At 50.1% G+C, this 19,709-nt stretch overlaps 1 protein-coding gene across 2 annotated transcripts in view; it reads right to left on the bottom strand.

Annotated features, from left to right (window-relative positions):
- The window catches only part of PEPD (peptidase D), a 110,093-nt gene that overhangs the window by 76,819 nt on the left and 13,565 nt on the right, over window positions 1-19,709 (bottom strand). The window contains exons 4-6 of one of the 2 annotated variants that reach the window (XM_039888586.1): window positions 16,305-16,368; window positions 9,948-9,995; window positions 8,592-8,653 (exon numbers count right to left, since the gene is read on the bottom strand). The exons of the other annotated variant lie outside the window; for it this stretch is intronic. Of the exons in view, the coding sequence (XP_039744520.1) occupies window positions 8,592-8,653; window positions 9,948-9,995; window positions 16,305-16,368 (174 nt within the window). The remainder of the gene's footprint in view (window positions 1-8,591; window positions 8,654-9,947; window positions 9,996-16,304; window positions 16,369-19,709) is intronic. 2 annotated transcript variants of the gene reach the window in all.

Genomic DNA, 19,709 nt, shown 5'->3' with positions numbered 1-19,709 from the left:
TCACTTCTATTCAACACTGGGGGTTCTAGCCAGGGAAATCAGTCAAGAAAAAGAAATAAAAGGCATTGAGATTGGAAAAGAAGAAGTTAAACTATCTAATGAGTTTATCGATGACATGATCTTGTAGACAGAAAATCTAAGCAACACACACACACAACACCTATTAGAGCTAGTAAACAAGTTAAGCAAGTTTACAAGATATGTGATCGACATACGAAAATCAGATACATTTCTATATGTTGGCAATAAACAATCTGGAAATAAAATTAAGAAAACAATTCCATTTACAATAGCATCAAAAAGAATAAAATATTTAAGAATAAATTAAGTTCAAGACTCATACTGAAAATTACAAAACATCACTTAAAAATTAAAGAAGATCTAAATAAATGGGAAAATACCCCATGTGTATGAATTTGAGAGATTAATTTTGTTAAGATGACAATACTCCCCAAATTGAGCTACAGATTAATGCAATTCCCACCAAAACCTCATCTGGCTTCTTTACAGAAAGAAAAGCTGATCCTAAAATTTGTATGGAAATTTAAGGGAGCCAGAACAGCCTAAACAATCTTGAAAAAGAGAAGCAAAGTTGGAAGACATTTTCCAATTTAAATACTGACATTTTCCAATTTAAATACTTACTGTAAAGCTGAGTAATAAAGATAGTGTGGTACTGGCATGAGGAAAGACAGATAAATGGAATAAAATTGAGAATTCAAAAATAAACCCATATATTTATGGTCAATCGACTTTTTTATTGTGGTAAACACACATAACATAAAATGCACCATTTTTTTAAGTGTATAGTCCAATAGCAATAAGTATATTTACATTGTTTTGCAACCATCACCATTATCCCTCTCCAGAACCTCTTCAACATCCCATATTGAAACTCTGTCCCCATTAAACACTAATTCCCCATTCCTCATTCTCCCTAGAACTACTGTTCTCTTTTATGTCTCCATGAACTTGACTATTTCAGGTACCTCATATAAGTGGAATTATATAATATTTATCTTTAGTCAATTGATTTTTCACAGGAGTGACAAGAAAATGCAATAGGAGAAAAGATCGTCTTTCAAGAAATGATGAGAAAACAACTGGATATCTACATGGAAAAGAATGAGGTTAGATCACTGCCTAATGCCATATACAAAAATTAACTCCAACTAGATCAAAGACTCGAATGTAAGAGCTAAAACTACAAAACTCTTAGAAGAAAACATAGGTATAAATCTTTATGGCCTTGGGTTAAGCGAAAGATTCTTAGATAATAACACCTAAAGCACAAGCAACTGAAGAAAAATAGATAAACTGGACTTCATCAAAATTAAAAACCCTCATGTGTCCTAGGACACATCGAGAAAGTGAAAAGACAATATAAAGAATGGAATTTTCACTAATTATACAAATCTAGTATCTAGAATACGTAAAGAATTCTTAAAATACAACCTTAAAAATACAACCCAATTTAAAAATAGGTGAAGTATCTGAATAGACATTTCTCCAAAGGAGATATACAAATGGCAAATAAAGACAAGAAAAGATGCCCATCATTAGCTAACAGGAAAATATAAATAAAAACCATAATGAGACACTACTTCACAGCCAATTACATGGCTATAACAAAAAAGACAGATAATAATAAGTGCTGGTGAGGATGTGGAGAAACTGGAACCTTCATACATTACTGGAGGAAATATAAGCTGGTAGGGTCACTTTGGAAAATAGTTTGACAGTTCCTCAAAAAGTTAAACACGGAGTTACCATGTGACCCCAAAACTCCATTCTTATGTATCTACCCAAGGGGAATGAAGTATAGGTTCACATAAAAACGTTTACATCAATGTCTGTAACAGCATCATTATTAACTAAAGCTAAAGGTAGAAGTGACCAACTGTCCACCGACTGATGAATGTACAAGCATATGTGGTAAATAAACATAGACTGGAATGTTTTTCAGCCATAAAAATGAGCAAAGTACTGATTCATGCTTCAACGTGGATGAACTTTGAAGACATGCTAAATAAAAGAAGCCAAATACAAAAGGCTACATATTGTATGATTCCATTTATATCAAATACTAAAATAGACAAATCCGTGGAGACAGAAAGTAGATTTAGTTGCCGCCAAGGGTCAGGTGATGGGGAATGACTCCTAACGGGTACAAGGTTTCTTTTGGGATGATGAAAATACTCTGAAATTGATTATGATGATGAGTGTACAAATCCGTAAACATAGAGAAGCCAGTTAATTGTGTATTTTAATGGGTCAACATACCTTTTATAAGGTATGTAAATTATATCCTAATAAAGCTGTTTTTTAAAGCTTAATTAGACACATCATGAATCTTACTGTATGTAAATTTTATTTCATAAAATCAACTTCTAAAAATTGACAGAATGAAAACAAGAAATAAATTCACAAAGCAGAGTGTGAGATTTTCTCATACCTCTTGTGGTGAAAGAACAAGCAGAGAATCAGAAAAGATGTAGAAAATTTGAATAATAAAATTAACCAACCTGACTTAATTGACACACAGAGCACTATAGCCAACAACTGCAGAATACATGCTCTGCAAGTACACAAGAAACATTTATCTTAATGATAAGCTGGAAGTTTTAACAAATTTCAAAGTGTTGAAATACAAAAAATGTTCATTGATTACAGTAATGTTAAACTAGAAATCAGTAACAGAAATAAAATTATAAAATCCCAAATTGTTTAGAAATTAATAGACTTCTAAACAGACTCTGTTCAAAGAAATAATGGAATTAGAAAATAGAAACATGAAATATCATAAACCCTAAAATGCAGCTAAAACAGTGCTCAGAGGAAAATTTATAGCTCTAAATGCATTCAGTGGAAAAGAACATTGAAAGCAATGATCTAAGATTTTATAGCTCCCATCACAAGAAGGTCCCTTTCTTCTTTCCCAAGAAGCTAAAGAACAAATAAACCTAAAGAAATTAGAAGGATATTAAAAAGAGCAGAAATCAATGAAATAAAAAACAAATATATAATAAAGAAAAATCTACAAAGCCAAAAGTTGTTCTTTGATAAGATAAACATAATTGAAAAGGGGACCCCTGGAGACAAAAGGATCAGATCGAGGACACATCTTTGATACACTGTGTCATGTGTGACCCGCAGCTCAAGCTATCAGTAAGACATCTAGGTAAGTGTGATGTGGCCGAGCACAAAAGCGTCCTCAGCAGACAAGCCCTGGCAAGCCTTCACCCCTCTGCATTCTGAGCCCTGCTCCGTCTCAAGCCAGGGTATCACACAGGGCATGCAGCCCTGTGACACCCAGGGATGCTCTGTCGCCTGATTATTGGTGTTTGAAAACAACTATCTGCTGCCGTGATTGTGAGGCTGGCACCCCCACTCCCGGCTGAGCCCTATGAGGATGGTTGCGGGCCGAGGAGAGAAGAGGGAACGGGGTATGGGCAGGCTGACAGGAACCCAGATCGCCAAAGTGTCCAGATTTCTAACGACACAAATAAGACTACTTAATTCAAAGTCAACCAAAATGTTGTAGAATCAAAGCCCTACTTGTGAAATATCAGAGAAAACCAGGCAGCCAACATGGTTCAGTGTGAAGAACAGAGCAGCAGATGCCATAAATCAAGACAACACTTCTCTGCCTCCTATTTTGCCAAATGTCACTTTGACATTAGGAAAAGCAACGGCCTATCTCCTCAACAGCCAAACACACCAGTAAAATTTCACTTCACAAAATGTACGTGCGTATACACACACGCGCCCACGCACCCACGAGCAGCAAAGTGACCCAGCACACAGACACAAACACACAGATAACAGGAACATAAACACAACAGACAAGATGAACACACAGGTAGCATACTTAAAAAAGAGGCACACGCAGACACACACAGACACACACAGATGTGTATACAACAGGCACACACTCAGAGACACACCCAAATATATACACATATGGAAACACATAAACTCACACAAAGGCACACTCAGACACAAAAACATCCAAACACACCTGGATACACACAGAAGAGTCCAAAGACACTCCCCAGTGTGGACAGCGTTTGACTTGGGGCAATAAGATTTGGATGTTCTTTGCTTTAGCCACTGAACTAGTTAGCACTCTCTGTGATGAGCATGTGATCACTGTGGAAAGACAAACCCACCAGTGCCTGTGAGGGCAGGGGGTGTTCCGGAAGCAGACGGTACCTCCCTGGCGGGCTGCACCTGTGGGCTGGGTGATGAGGGTGAGGTAGGGGCCCAACCACCCCTACCTCCTCCCTGCAGTTTCCAACCCTGGAGAGCAGGCCCTGCGAGGGACCCCACCCTGGACCCCTCCTAGGGGCTGAGGTGGGTTCTTGTCCTTTTAGGATTCATCCCCTTGTGGACATTCCATGGGCCATAATCAGAAGCTCAGTCTCAAATACTAACTTGATACACAAGTTAACAGCAACCAGAAAGCCAACGTCCTCACACCATATATTGGCATTTTGCTGTAATTGTCAAGTTTTAATAATGTCCCTCTGCTACCTGGATTTTAAAATTCACTTCTTAGAATATTATTAATATTCCTGCATTAATGATCCCCAAATTCAGCAATTTCATATTTAACTGCTTATTTAAATGGAATTAATTCATAACCAAATCTCTTCAAATATGCAAGGCAATTTAAGTAATGCCAAAAGATAAGAAATACACTTATCCTGAATAACCAGTTGATGTTAAATATCGACCCTATTTCTCTGTCAGACAACAGTGTGAAACAGAGCCCTCTGTAACTCACTGCCCCCTCCCCCAGGCTCCTGGGCGCACAGTCTGCCTGCTTTGGGGGTAACTCTCCTGCCAAAAAGGCACCCTATTAAGCTATGCAAACTTGATAGATGAGTGACCCTCGACTCAGGCCACCTGGGCCCCCACGACTACCCCTTTCCCTCCATAGTCAGCATCTCTCTCAGGAAAATCTGCTCTACAGCCCACCTGCTTAGATGCTAACCGACATCTATTACGTCTGACTTTGCTCCTAGGCTGCGCGAGCCAACCGCTCCAGGCAGTCACAGTGGCCATAGCCCCTAAGAAGAAGCCTCATGTCCTCCTGACTGCAGAGCGACCCTCTCCGCCTCAGCTTCACCTAGCTCCAGCCCCAGACCAGCCTGGCCATGCCACCACCAAGACCTGGCAATGAGCGCCTGACCCCATCCTCCAGCCAGAGCCCACAGAGGGCCCTGCTCCTTCCTTCCACACCTGCAGCCATACATGAGAACTGTGGCCTGGGCCAGAGGCCAAACTCAGCCTGAGGCCTGGCAGACTGTCCCCACCTGCTCCCTTCATCCCACCACAATCATACCCCTGGTTCCCCACAGAGGAGAAAACCACACCCCTTGAGCCCAGGGGTCTCAGGCCATTGAGAGATGCCAGCGCATATCTACCACCCCCACCCCACCTCTGGCTCCCTGTTCTCTCTGCTTTGGGTCCTCCACGACCCCAACACTGCGAGACCTTGCACACTCCCTGTTGTAGGGAGCAGGCGACCCAGCCCTGATCTGGGAAGGTGGAGGGGTGTCCGAGGTCTCCCAGGACCAAGGGTGACAGACCCAAGGCAGCCAACCCCCAGAAACCACATTTGGAGAGGTCACAGGCTGCTCACTCAGCTAAACCAGGACCCAGAGACTCTGGCATGTGTAGACAGGTGAGGCCACCGTTCTACCAAAAGCTCCCTCCTCTCCCCAGGCCAAGGGGTAAAGGCAGCCTGGGATATAGCCCATGTGCACAAAACGAGAGGCCAAACCTGAACTTCTGCTAAAACAGGTCAATCAAGGACCTAAGATGGGAGGTGTTGCAGAGAAGTTCAAAAGGGTCAAACCCTAAAATTTCAAGAATAAGGCACATCATTAGGGCTGTGAGAACTGACCGGTGATAGAAGCAGTTGAGTACTAGAAAGCAGGACGACAGCAAGATTCGTTTTGCTTAGGAAACAGGCTTTTATTATCTCCAGCAAACAGCTGGAGCCGCTCATAGCAGGCAGGTGAACTCGGTCCATGAGCCACACTGGCCCTCAAGGACAAGGGCCTCTCTAGCTTGGCATAGAGGTCAGGAGGTGGCAGAGTCAAGGTGCTAGCAGCAGGGGTGGGTGGGAGGCAGGGGGCTGGGCTGCACCTACACCCCAGGAAAGTGGACATGACTCTCTACAAGAGAAAGGCACTGGCAGGCAGCTGGAGACAGAAGCCACTGTCAAGATCAGTGCCCATGGCATGGAGCTACACAAAGGGTGCCACAGTGGGAGGGGAGGCCCAGAGGGAGGCATGGGGGACAAACCTCCAGGGACAAGAGGGAGGGAATACCACAAGCAGGCCAGGGGACCCCAAAGCAGAGAGATACACGAGAGGGCTTTCACATGCAGTGTGTCAGCCAAGTCAGAAAACTCAGCCCCACATAAGAGTTTGGGAAGGGATCCCCCAGGGCAGCAGTGAGGGGTCTAGGGTAGCACCTTGTGGTAGGCCCCCATCTGGACTGGACCATGAGTTAGAGAAGGACCAGCCCAGCACCTAGAGAAAGTATGCAAAGTTAGGGCAATTCTTGGTTCTGTAAAAAGCCTCCCAAAACAATGAATGAATGAATGAATGAATGAATGAAATTTTAAAATGCTCCCAAATGCTGACCCGGTGGGCGTGAGTCTGGCGGAGCACACCATCTTCTGGGCTCCTGGCAGGGATTGCAGAGACTCAGGGAGCAACAGGGGACAGAAGCTGGGGTCTGTTTATGAAGGGAGAGATCGGGTTCACATCGTCACTGCTCCCAGGGCGGGTGGGGATGACAGTGATGATGTCCCTGAGCCCCCCATCTCCCCTGGGAAAACTTAGAGAGCAGCCAGCAGTGCTCTGCTCTCAAGGGCTATATCTTGAGCTCTCTCCCAAGAACCATGCCTGCCATACCACCCACCAGACCTGTTCCCAGGGTGCTGAGCAGACATTCTCTGAAGCAGAGACCTCTGGAGTGGGCAAGCCGAGGCCCACAGCCAGGAAGCCCCACAGCTCCCTGACACCAGGAGTCTTGTAATCAGCGATCCTCGAGTCTACCTGGCCCACTGCACAGACAGGGAGATTGAAGCTCAGGGGCAACAGGACTCAGTGGGGGCTGCCTGTGAGCACCAGCTCCACACCAGGCTCCAGGTGAGTGCGATATTTCGTCTCCATAAGCCCAAGCATGCTACACATGGGGGAACCGAGGTTCAGAGGGCAAGTTCTCCTAAGATCACAGAACCAGTCAGTGAGGCAGCCACCAAGGCTCCTTCCTCCACCAGCACCATGGTGTTGGGGACCACTGAGCTGTTCCATGGTGACAGTGGAGACAGGTGAGCAGGGTGCCGGAACACCAGCATCTGGCAGCGCTGGGGGGCCCAGGGAGGCTCAGCCCAAGACAGGCAGCAGCGGATTATGCACCCCCACTAGGGCCTAGGGAAAGACGGTGGCTCTATGGCCAACATTTTGAGGAGCCCGGCTAACCACTGCCAGTGTGGGAGGCATGGCCATGCTGGGGAAACTCCCAAGAGGATGCAGAGATTTGAGCCATGAGAAGAAGCGAACCTGATACCGGATCCCCCTGCCCTATCACTCTTATCACTGGGGGAAGTGATACATATTTATGAGCTCCGAATCCTCCTAATCACCCCTACATCTCACATACACACAAATTCCCGTGGCTCAGGCTCATACATAATTATAAGGCACTTCCTCTGTCACTGCCTCAGTCCACCAAAGGACGACAGAGGACACGGTGGCGCAGAGTAAGTGTGGTGGGGGAGGGGCTGTGACTGAGGTACAGGAAGTGGCTGGGAGCTGTCCAGCCCAGCAGCCTGGAGGAGCGGGTACTGCCTCCCCGCCACCCCCCGCCCCTGCCACACACACACACATACACAAGGGCTTGTCCACTATAGCCTCGGGCCAGCAATGCAGACTCCACAGACCCCCACAGGGCCAGCCAGCCCAGCCCAGAGAGACAGAGCACCCTCCAGGAACCACAGCGTGAGGGCGGCAAGGACAGCAAGGTGCTGCACTCCCTGTGCACAACATCTGTCCTCCTGCCTGGAAAGGTCTAGAAGGGGGAACAGGGTTTGGGGCTCGGCTTGGTGTTCAGCTGAGAGAGGGCAGGGAAGGGGGTCACTATCTGGGGCGGAGGCAGCACGGACACGGGGAGTTATGAGCAGGGCTGGGAGAGGTTCGGGGCTAGGAGTAAGAGGAGGGGCTGCTAAGAACAAAGACGGAGGAGCTGGGAGCAGGGCTCTGGAGGGGAAAGCGTGGCATGGTGGGGGCCTGCCTGTGCGTGCACAGCGGTCGGGCTGCCTGAGCACTCAGCGGGCCTGCACTTTCATTATTCAACTCAAGAGAAGTGGCATCTGTTCCTTAGAGTAAAAGTCAAAGTGAATTTAGGCAAATTATTTTTCTAAACATTTCCTCAAAATGCGCAGTCTCTCTTTTAGCATTCTCCAGTTTGCGTATTTTGTGTCCAGTCCGCAGACTGACAAGGGCCTGCTGGCAAAGATGGGAGCTGTGAGAATGGAGAAAGGCAGTTCCCAGGCCCCCAGGACTCACTTGCTGATGCCCTCGAAGGAGGCCTCCTTGCAGACACTGCCGCTGTCGGTGTTGACTCCACGCTGGAGGAAGAGAGGGAGTGTGAGGGCACAGAGACATCAGAGTAGCATCTCTCCACAGCCTGCACTGCAGAGCCTGCCTCCTCCGTCCAGACTCAGGACCGGGGAAGAACCGGGAGCCCCAGCCCAGCCGGGCGAAGCCATCTCTCCCTGCCTTTTACGTAACTCTGAGCCGGGCCCCAGCCCAAGGGCAAGACCTCCTTTTTCTGCTGCATTTTGAAAAGCAGAGAACACACGATCTCCGCTGTCAGAGCACTCTGCAGACACCAGCAGGCTGCTCAGGTACAGGCAGGGGCTGGATGAGAAGAGCTTGGCCCGAGACCACCCCCTACTACCAACCTGCTGTCCCAGGCCAGCCCCATCTCATGCACATGCTCCCCACTGACTGTTCTAGAGAGCCCTGTCAAATCTAGCCCTTCCAAAGATGCTGTGTCACATTTCTCTCCTTTTCCCAACTGTAAGGAGACTCTAAGTGGAGCTCAGACAGGAGCGAAGACAAAACAAAAAATTCAGAGAAAAATGTGCCATCCCAGGAGAGGTAAGTCATTTTAAACCGCCACTTCTTCCTCAGAAGCTGCAGGAGGATGGCTAATGGAATTCCCCCAATAAAACACACTGGACTGTATGTGACCACAAGCCCCTAACACAACCTTCCTTCTCAGCCGTCACAACAGCACAACAGGAAAAACAGACCACGTGACATGCTAACAAAAATAACCAAGAAAAACTATTTCTGTAAAAATCGATTAACAAAGGAGAGAAGGGTCACTTTGGGAGGGAAGAAGAGTTGTACACTCTTCATGTCTGAAGCTCCCAAGGTTAAAGAAGTACAAGAAAGCAGGCTTCTCCTCTGAGCCCCTTCACAGCCCGAGAGCCCCGACAGGCTACGCAGCCCTGCCCCGCCCGGACACCAAGGGTGTGTTTTTCAAATTCTATTAACAATGGAGGAGACACGGGGTGGAAGCAAATTAATATTCTACATCCGCAAATCCTCTGAGTTCAGCGTGATACAAATACATCCTCTAGCCAGGTATTAACCCTTGGAGTGGGTATGGTGTCTCATCCACAGTGGCCTCATGACAGGACACAGCACATCCAAAGGAGACCAGAGAATTGGGGACAAAGAGACCGGAGAATCCAGCCGTTCAGACCAAGGTGACACTACTAATCACCGATGACCATTCCTCTCAGTTTCTCAGTCCTCCCCTATAGCCCCAACCTCTGCAGGGGCAGGCAGCTCCCTAAAACCCCTCCCCATGCGCAAACACAGCCTGGCCCCTGGATACCTGCCACTTACCAAAGTGAGGAGGACAGAGGGGCTCAGTGACGTCAGGACACTGGCAATCTGAGAGGTGAGAAAGAAAAATCCACTTTAGAGCAACCACAGGAAGTCGGATGGAGATGCTATACGACCATCACTTAATGATGGCTCACACTTACAGAGCAGATCCTTAAACGAGGAAGTGCTGTTGTTGTCCCATCCTGCCGATGAGGAAACTGAGGCTTACAGAAAATTAAGGACTTCTGAAAGCCACACAGCTATCAAGTGGCAGAGAGGGATTCAAACATAAGTCTGGCACACTTCCCCACATGCTGCCCTACCTCCACACAGGAATCCCGGGCTCCCAACAGCCAGACCTGCCCACCCTCTAAGACCAGCCCTTCTGTTCATCTGCCAAGTCCCTCCCGAAAGACAACTGGCAACCTCTTAGGCACTGGCCCCACCAGACTCCCCTCCCCAGAGCAGACACCTTCCTCCATGCTCCCCCCCACCCATTAATCTTTTAGACCATGGGAAGTTAGCTGTCCCCAACATCTGCCCCAAGCCCCAGCCCACATCCCCACAGCCCCATCCTTCCACCATGGCCCACTCAGGCCTCACATCCCTCTGCTGCTTGCTTCCTGCCCCAAACCCCTGAATGAGTACACCATGCAAGCTCATCTCTCATGCCTTCGCCCAGGCTCTCCCCTCTACCTACAGTGCCTTCTCCCTATCTTAGCTGCTTCGTCAATTCGTACTCGGGATTGAGGTCCGTAGCCACCCAGGCAGGTTCATTCACTCCTTCCTCCACTGCCCCACTGACCGTCATCATTCCCTTGGCCAAGTGCCCATCACACTGTATTAGCCATGATGTCTGCACACTTGGGTGCCAACAACCCTAGGGGGAGGACCTTCTTCCTCTCCTGGTTCCCACCCCCATCTGTTCTGCATCTTGGCTACTACAGCCCCTATTGTATTTGAGCCCCCCAGCTCAGAGAACAGTCTCCCCTCTGTGGGCCTCGCCCCTCCCCACACCCCCATCTAAGTACTTTAACACTGACACGGTGAGAGTGAGGACGATCTGTTATTTGCTGTTTTTAAGCTTTATTGAGCTGTCATCGGCATACTCTACAGTGCATGTTTTGATAGTTTTGACGTACGTATATATACATGCTTTTTAATACTAAGAGGCTCCCAGAGAAAACTTGGAAGATACTGAAAACTATAAAAAGATAAAATATACCTACAATCTCATCCCCAGAGACCTTTTATCTCTGCACATAAAAACAGAGATCTGTAATGACATTTGGATCACACAAAGTTACATGCTTCACTTATTCCCTGTCATTAAATAGTCTTCAAATCCCTGATTTTTACCAGTCACTACTGCCGGGGATGGTGAACGGCCAGGGAGCCCTTGACAATGGCCTGCCAGGCACTTCAGACACCATGTCATTTAACCACCCATGAAGCTGGTGCTGCAAATGTCCAGACTTCACAAATGAGAAATGCTTATTTAAGTTAGATCATAAAGCCTAGAGTTGAACCTATGGCTGTGTCATAGTCTCTTAACAGATGTAGCATAATTTATTCAATCCTCTATTGGACACTTAAATTATTTCTAAGGATTAACTATTGTAAGTAATGCTCTGATGAACATCTTTGTTAAGTCCTTTAAAAAATTTCCTTAAAAAATAAATAAATAAATAAATAATCACCCAAATCTAACCCAGGAAAATGGCTAGGTGAAAAGCCATATACTTTGACAAGGTTTCTGATGCTCAAGGCCAGATGCACTGCCAGATGTGAACCAACCACCCTCGTACCAGTGGTGCCTGAGGCTCCATCTCCCTGGACCCCCGTTCGCTGATTCAGTAACTGCTCCGACAACCACTGAATCCCTTGGCCTCTATTGCACAAACAATTGGCTTGGCTGAGTCCCTGCCACTCCCCAGGCCTTTCTGGGTGTGTGTGTGTGTGGGGGGGGTGCTCATTAAAAAGAAAGACAGCCACGTGTTGGGCCCTGGGTGTGCTGTTACATTGGTGAAGGGTCTCCATTCACTAGCACAGAACATTCCGTCAATTATGGCAGCAAAGCCCAAGAACGAACGGGCACTTGGGGAACGTATGTGCTACTGTCCTTGGGAGAGAGGAGTGGGATGACAAATGTGCGAGCTGATGTTTCCCTCTCGGCAACGACTCAGGATGCCTGGGAATAACAGAGGAGAAAGCAGCCTCCTGGTGCCGCCTGATGCACAGAGGGACTGATGCCCGACAGAGAGCAGGCTAGGTGTCTGCCTGCTGGTCCCGGGCCACATCTCTTATGGATCACAACTGCTTGAATAGGTCTTGGTTACCTCTGCGGCTGCCAAACCTCCCCCAGCCTGGAGCTCCATCTGCCTTTCCCCGTCCCCATGGAGACCCATTAGTGCCACACTCTCATCAACACGGCCTGATTCCATGCCTCAAAAGTTAAGGGGACATGACAAGGCTATGTGTCACCAGCTTGAAGTGCAGCTCTGGCACACAGGACGGCATGGCTCTGTCAGCACTGGGCCTCGTTTCCACGGAGCGGTGGTCACTAGGGACCCATCAGCTCTCACAGACAGACCAGTGCTGCATCGATTTCCCGGGCAGCCTGGCCTCTCCAGCAGGTCAAGGCACAGCACAGGCAGATCTCATCAGAGCCCCAAGGACAAGGAGCCTACCCTGGTGACAATCAGAGGCTTCCCACAAATACCTCACATGCCCTCATACCTAGAGCCTCATACAGGCCACTCTTCACAGTGGTGACCCAGAAAAAGGGGCCGGACAGTCCTTGACCAGTGCTGTCAAGAAGGCCTGCACTGGTCCAGGGATTTGGGCTTCACCACACAAGAACCTATGCTTTTAATAATGAACCGATTTTCATGGCGGTCTGAAGCAGAGGTAAACACTGGTGGCCAGCAATGCATTTAAAAATCTGAATGTTTCTAAAATTTAAACATCAGGAGAGAACACACACAATATGGATCTGCTGCTACTCTTGAACGACTGGAGTATCTAGCAACCCTGGGCCAGCGGCCCCATGGAGCAGCTGCCCCTTCGAGGTCCCACTACACACCCCACATCTCCCTGATGCCTCTCTACCCTGAGGCTGAGAGGCAGGCAGCACCCATCACTGTGCTACCATAATGGTTTCTCTTACATGCATCCCACCTGCATCAGAGCCAGTGACCCTCGTGTCTCCCAACATCTGCCCGGCGCCACTAAGAGGAGAGAGAGAGGGCACACCATGTGCCCTCCACCTCGCCAGCTCCCATCGCATTATGAACACCAGCCTTTGCCCTGCGTCTTAACAGCAATGCCTCGAAGCACCTCTCCTGAGTTCTCCTGAGTGCACCCTTCTCAAGGGAACCACCACTCACTTTACCACCTTGATAAACTCAGGATCATCTACCGGGAGGAAGGGAACTAGATACCAAGTTTGCTACAACAGACGCTGCATTTTATATGTGATATCAAGTGACCTGCCACGGCCTGAGTGGGGGGCTTCCTGTCTTCTTTTAGAGGAGACGAGTGTCAGCTGCTTCCCGTCTGTGATTTGTCACTGATGACCCAGGCTGTCCAAAGTTAGACTGAGCGCCGCAGAACTGGCCCCTCCCTGACATAAGGGGCTTTCTGTTACTTTCCATGATGAGGAGGCCCTGGACCTCTAGTTCCTCCAGCCAGGTATCTCAGTCCAGTAGTCTGCATTTTTGTCAGGCTCTGTTTCGAGCCACAGAGAATCAAAGGCACTTGAGAGCTGGCGTCACCCCCGCAGACCTGTTCTGCAGCACCCCCTCAGGGCTGCAGAGGTGGAGGCTGGGCCCTGGGGGCAAAAGGTCCGGGGTCCGGGGTTGCATCTGGGCCGTGAATGAGGCCCTTCACATCTTTGAGCTTTGGCCTCCTCCTCTGTAATGGGGTGAAAGCTATGGCTCACCCTGAGACAGAGCGGGAGGGACGAAGGGATCCTGGGAGCTGGTGACACTACTGGAACTTTCAGGTGCCACCTCAGAGTGAAGCACCTGTCAGTCAACCTGAGCACTTGTTTCCAGGAGGAACCACAGCAGTTAAGAGTCACGACAAAAATGATAAACAATGACGATGATGATGGGGTGGTGCGGAGAGCTCCTGACCCTGAAACAGAGTCCGTCCTCTGAACTCAACTGAAGCCTTCTCATAAGATTCTGCTTCACAAACAGGCTCAGGATGAGCTGGGCTGTGGCGCTGTAATTCGACACTATCATCACGGGCTTTCCTGTTCTGACATTCAAGACCGCCTCCGTTTCACTGCATTTGGAGGCCAGTTCTTCTTCTCCCCAGAAATCACAGTATAAATGGTGTTGAGTTTCCCACAGTCATTAAAGCAAAAATGTCAGACTGCAGCTGGGAAGGCCTCCGCTTAGAGTCGCTCTGACTCAGTGGGCGGAGTCCTATGACCCTACCAGGTTTCAAACTGAGAAGACCTGGAAAGTCAAGGTCCCAAGGGGCAGTACTGTTAAGATGGAGTTTATGGCAAAGAAAAGGGTCAGGAACAAAATCAGACCTAAAGATAAGCAGATCCCTTGCTCTCGAGTACTTAGAAATACAAGGTAAGTGGCAAATGACCTCAGTGGGGACATGCAAATAAATGTTCAGACTATTTGAGATCCAATACCCAAAGAACTCAATAATAATAGGTCGTGGGTGCATTAACAGACTATTTAGATGCTAGGAGTCACCCCCGATAACTTGGCCCTAAAATCACGATAGAAAATAAAGATCCATCAAAAGCCCCCCCTCCTCTCCACAATCCAACCACGCAGAGGGTGCTGCAGGAACAGGCCCCCACAACCCTGTGGATTCACGCTGCTCTCCTTCACCGAGGCCCTCCTGAACGGGCGCTGCCGCACTGTGGTCATCTTCTGCACCAGACCCTGTCCCTGACTGCTGAGTTCAGCCCCATGTCTCAACCAGCTCTGATGCCCACATGTCCTTGGTGGGTAAGGAATGTGAGAGTAATGTCTGAAGGAAGAAGAACTGGGCCTTACAAGACAATAAAGGGCTGGGTACCGAACAGAACACAGCCACCATGTCCAAGACTGGTCCCAATAGCCAGGGGAGGGGCACCAGTATGGTCTGGGGTCAACAGGGCATGCAGTGGGCTGGCACAAGGCCTTAGAGGATGGGTAGGATATGAAGTCAGAGAAATGGGCCTGGCATTGCAAGACAACAGAACTAGAGCCGGACTGTGCCTGGGGACAGGATAGTACTGATTTGGGTCTTCTTGGGGACATATTCATCAAGGTGAGCTGTCTGCCCCCAAGCAGGCTGGGCCAAGCCCCTGACACCAGGCTGAGACGTACTGGTTCCTCACGGCGCTGTGGGTCTGTTCCCTGGGAACCTTCCTCTCACCCAGCACCGTCATCCCCTGCCACGGTCTGAGTCCCGCCCAGGGGGAGGGGAGAGCTGCTTGGCCTTCAGTCGGCTGGCTTCTCTGGCCACTTCCACATCGTGCCCCCAGCTCTTAGTATATGTCCACATGTGACCTCTGTCTGAGGAAATGTGGCATGGAGGGCCCTTCCAGGTGATCCTGCCAGCCCGGGGCTAGACCTCGAGCACTAGGCACTGACCTCTCAGTGTTTATGTCCTACCCAACACTGACCTGCATGGAGCCTGGGGGTTGCAACAGCACCCAGAGATGGAACACAGAGGTCTCATGTGTGCCTAGCAGTGGCTGCAGTGTCAGGACGCCTTGGTCTCCCAAAGAGACAATGAAGGAGCATAGTCGTGCTCTTACCTCTGGCACAGCCCTGCCCTATCAGCAGTGAAAGTCAGGGACAGCCCCTTTTGATTGCCCGGATTTGGAAGAGATTCAAAGCCCCAGGATGACAGTCACGCACCTACCTAGGCCACATGACACTGCAGACAACCACACTGGGAAGTGGACTAAGGCCAGGGGACCTCCGACTCCACCCCACCCAACGGGCCTCTTGTAGTCTGGGGCTTTTCTGATAGCAGCTTGTGCAGCTGGAGGGGGCCTGCAGGGAGGGCCTCCTGATGCATGAAGGCCCCAGCCAAGCCTGGGGGGCACTTAGAGCAGACCTTCCCAGAGACGTCCTCCCCCGGTGCACAGTGGCCACCTCCCAGACACCGGACACTTCTGGCCACTGCATCAGGGGCACTGCCCTCGCAGAAAAGGGGCCTCCTCGGGGAGACCTGAGGTGCGTTTCAAGCAGCTCTCTTCTAATGAGGGCGCTGCTGAGGCGCTGGCGGTCGGGTGGTGGCGTCTTGTGATGTCCAGGCTGTGGCTGTGGGAGGAGAGGGGATCCAGAGCAGACGGGGACTGGAAGCCCTGAGCTGCGCGGAGAGGAAGAGGCAGACGGCACTGACCTCGTCTGTGTACTGGACGTCATCCACAGCATACTTCTCCTTGAAGTGCTCCTTGGAATGGATCCTCAAAGGGAAGCACAGGAATGCCAGGGTCAGGGTTTGGCTGCCTTCCCGCCCCCAGGCCCAGGCCATGCGGCCCCTGGCCCAGCTCTGCCCCGCTGACACCTGGCACTACACAGGTCCACCCAACATAGATTCAGGGGAAGCGCACTGGGCTGCAGAGTGACCACTGAACCACATCTGCCCCCACGACCTCCCCAAGCTGTCCTCCAGCCCTCCTTTGAGTCCATGACCCCTGGTCACCGGGGACAAGCAGCTGCAGACAAACCTCCTCCCTCCACCGCCAGCAAGAGCCCACCAGGCAGCCAGCCAGCACACCTCACCCTTTGGGGCATGAAATATGCTGCCTCCCAGGCCTTAAAGGAAAGTTAAGAATGTAGCACTTGAAAGAAGTCAATATCAGGATTACTCTCTGTGATGGGAAACAGTCAAGCCCACACTTGGGCACCATGTCAGCACGGGGGCATTCACCCCCATCCTATGATCGCATGGTATTCTAGTCACCTAGTGTTAGAGCCAAAAGGGGCCTCGGGGGAAAAGAGCAGATGGTTTTCAGATTGTGCTTCCTGAGTTCTCAAGGGTGAGCGGATGACAGGGGTTGGGGGTGCCAAAGACAAAGTGCCGGGGAGGCTCAGAGGGGACAAGGGAAGGAGAACACTTCCGAACTCGAAGATGACCACCTCCAAGAGGGAGCCCCATGTGTTTTTGAGACACCAATGTCTTTGAGACACATTCAGACATCAGTGCCCAGGAAGCAGAATGCCCCTCCCCTCTCCGAGCCCTGCATTACTTCCCTCTCCACCCAAACAAGCGTCCCAGACTGGACTGTGTCCAGGAAGCATAGAGCACAGACCCAGGATAGACAGGTGGGCCTCGGGGACCAGCAGCTGGGAGCTCGCCCCCACACACAGCAAGCCAGGCCGAGGAGTTGATGGTCTTGCTGCAATGGGCTGTTCAGGGACCCCGAACGCTCTGCTTTATCTCTCTTTTGGCTTTTCTGATGTGGGGAATGGGTGTCAAGCTCCTGCTGTTCATTAAATTTGTACAATCCAGTCACATTAGCTTCCACGGTTGAGACAGGACTCAAAAATTAAATGGCCAAAACCTGGTGCCTCCATCAGCACTGCGTGAAGCAGCTCAGACAAGAACTGATGACAAGTACCTCGCCTGGACACAGAAGGCCCCAGCTCCAAGGCTTACCACCGGGAGCTTACTGACCCTTTGCTACTAAGCAGTGACACTCTCAGCACTGAGTTGACCCTGTAGGTATTCACAAAAGCACATGCCAGAAGGGCAAGAGGCATCATCACCACATTCACTCTGACTGCCCCGGCTCCAGTCCCAGCTCTAGGACAAATGCCCTGCGTCCTCAGCAAGTCCCCAACCCACCTCTGGTTCCCAGTCACTTAATCACCTCCGGTTCCCAGTCGCTTAATCACCTCCAGCTGTGACAGGCATCAAAAACAAACTCTGAAAAGATTTGGGAAGTGCCAAGGACCTGCTTTCAAGGCCAGCCTCGATGCTCCCTACAGTCAAGCACCTTGGCCATTAACTTAGGCACTGATCTTTTCACCTCCAATCTCAATGGGGATCCTAACCCTCCCAACTCACCCAAGTCCCACTGCCAAGAAATGTGTTCCTGCCCACCCCTCTGGGAGTCCTGGTGGTCAGACCTCAGCAGAGACCTAGGAGACTTGAGACCTGAGAATGCCTCTGTGTGCTCAGCCTGAGGTCAAAGTCATAACATTGTGGAACCAGAGGAGGTGGGAGGAGGAGGGGGTAAAGGGAAGGTGAGCACAAGGCAGCTGTGATCTGTAGGTGGCCCCAGAGCATGTTTTCAACTGTCCACCCTTTACCTGCCAGCCACAAGCCATTTCACTTGCCACAGGAGCTAACGAGTGCCAAGGGCCAGCCAGCCACCCTGATGTCCAGGAGGAAGTGAGTGTAGGTGCCACCCCCACTAAATGTCCTTTGCCTTCCTGAACGCACTCGGATGGCACAGTCCAGAGCATACACTGGGCCTCAAGGGCCAAAACTGCCTAACTAGCTACAGGCCTGGTTCTCAGCAGGAAAACCCACTTGACAAATATAATCTAAAAAGCTGTGAGCATCTTTTCTGGAACTTTCCATGTCATTCTTTTCTAAAAAGCAGAGACAATTAAGTTTGAATACTACTTATTTTTTACGTTTTAGAGGTAATTATAGTAAAAACCATGTTAACGTCACCCTAAGGGATAAGTATGTCATGCCAGCTACCAGAGGCTCAGCAGCCATGACTTTGGGAGGGCTGACGGGAGCAGAAGTGGCACATCCATGTGAGCCCCACAGAGCTGGCTGCAGAGGGCATTGGGCAGCTATACACCTGCTGAGGGTCAGGCTGGAGGTGGCCATGCCCTGCCCCACCTGGAGTTGAAGGTCCAGCAGGGCAGCTCTTGCCAGATCCTGTCACATGGAAGATCCAAACAGAAGCAACTGGACCAGGAGACGGTAGCTCAGCAGGAAAGCCAGCCCCTCACCCCGGAAACTCTTCCTTCAAATGGAAGGGACAGTGTTGGCAGGAGAGAGGAGGGAGTGCCCCACCAAAGGGGTTCACGTCACCCAGATGGAGCCAGCGTCCAGGGACCTGGCCCATGCACGCCTTCTTCACCAGCAGCCGGGCCAGGGATGAGTTAGAGGAGGCCCTTCTGGGAATTCAGGGTCAGGACTGATGCATCAGGTGCCAACACCTGTGCAAGGCCTCCGTGGGAAGAAGACATTACATGAATGCCCATGATGCAGACGCGAAGGAGAACCCTCTAGAAAAATGAAATTTCCAAGCTAAGCTGACCACCTGCATGCAGTTAATGAATAAGTAACAGCTAAATTACAGCAGTCACCATCAATTTCCAGCAGCCAGAGCCTGCCTTTAGCTACAAATGATGCTGCTGCCTTTCATTCTGTTCACTGCACAACACACCACACAACGCCCAGCACTGGCTCCGGAACGGCAGTCAGCAACCACTTCAAGATTCTATTAGTTTGTCAGAGAAAAGCAATGCAGACCTCTCCAAAGCCACGCCGGCACCTGCTCCTGGGGACAGCTCCCGTGAGCAGATGGCGCAGCAGCGGTTGTCAGAGAGGCCTGGCAGTGGGAGAGCCTGTGGCTCCGGAAGAGGAGCTGATCAAAAGGAGGCCGTCCATGCTCAGCAGCGCCCCAAGAGGCTCCCGGCTGAGGATCCTGGCAAACGCCTATCCAAGTTTTGGGCTGCCTGGGACCAGGGTCCTGCCAAACCACCTGGGAGCCAAAGGAATGCCCATAGCCTTCCTCAGGATGACCTGTGCCCCCATTGGTGCCCCACACACCCT

The sequence above is a fragment of the Pteropus medius genome, unplaced genomic scaffold, assembly GCF_902729225.1.
Source record: "Pteropus medius unplaced genomic scaffold, Ma_sr-lr_union100, whole genome shotgun sequence".
NCBI classification, from domain to species: Eukaryota; Metazoa; Chordata; class Mammalia; order Chiroptera; family Pteropodidae; genus Pteropus; species Pteropus medius.
The sequence above is the reverse complement of the archived record's forward strand: the minus strand, read 5'-3'. Positions and strand labels throughout refer to the sequence as shown.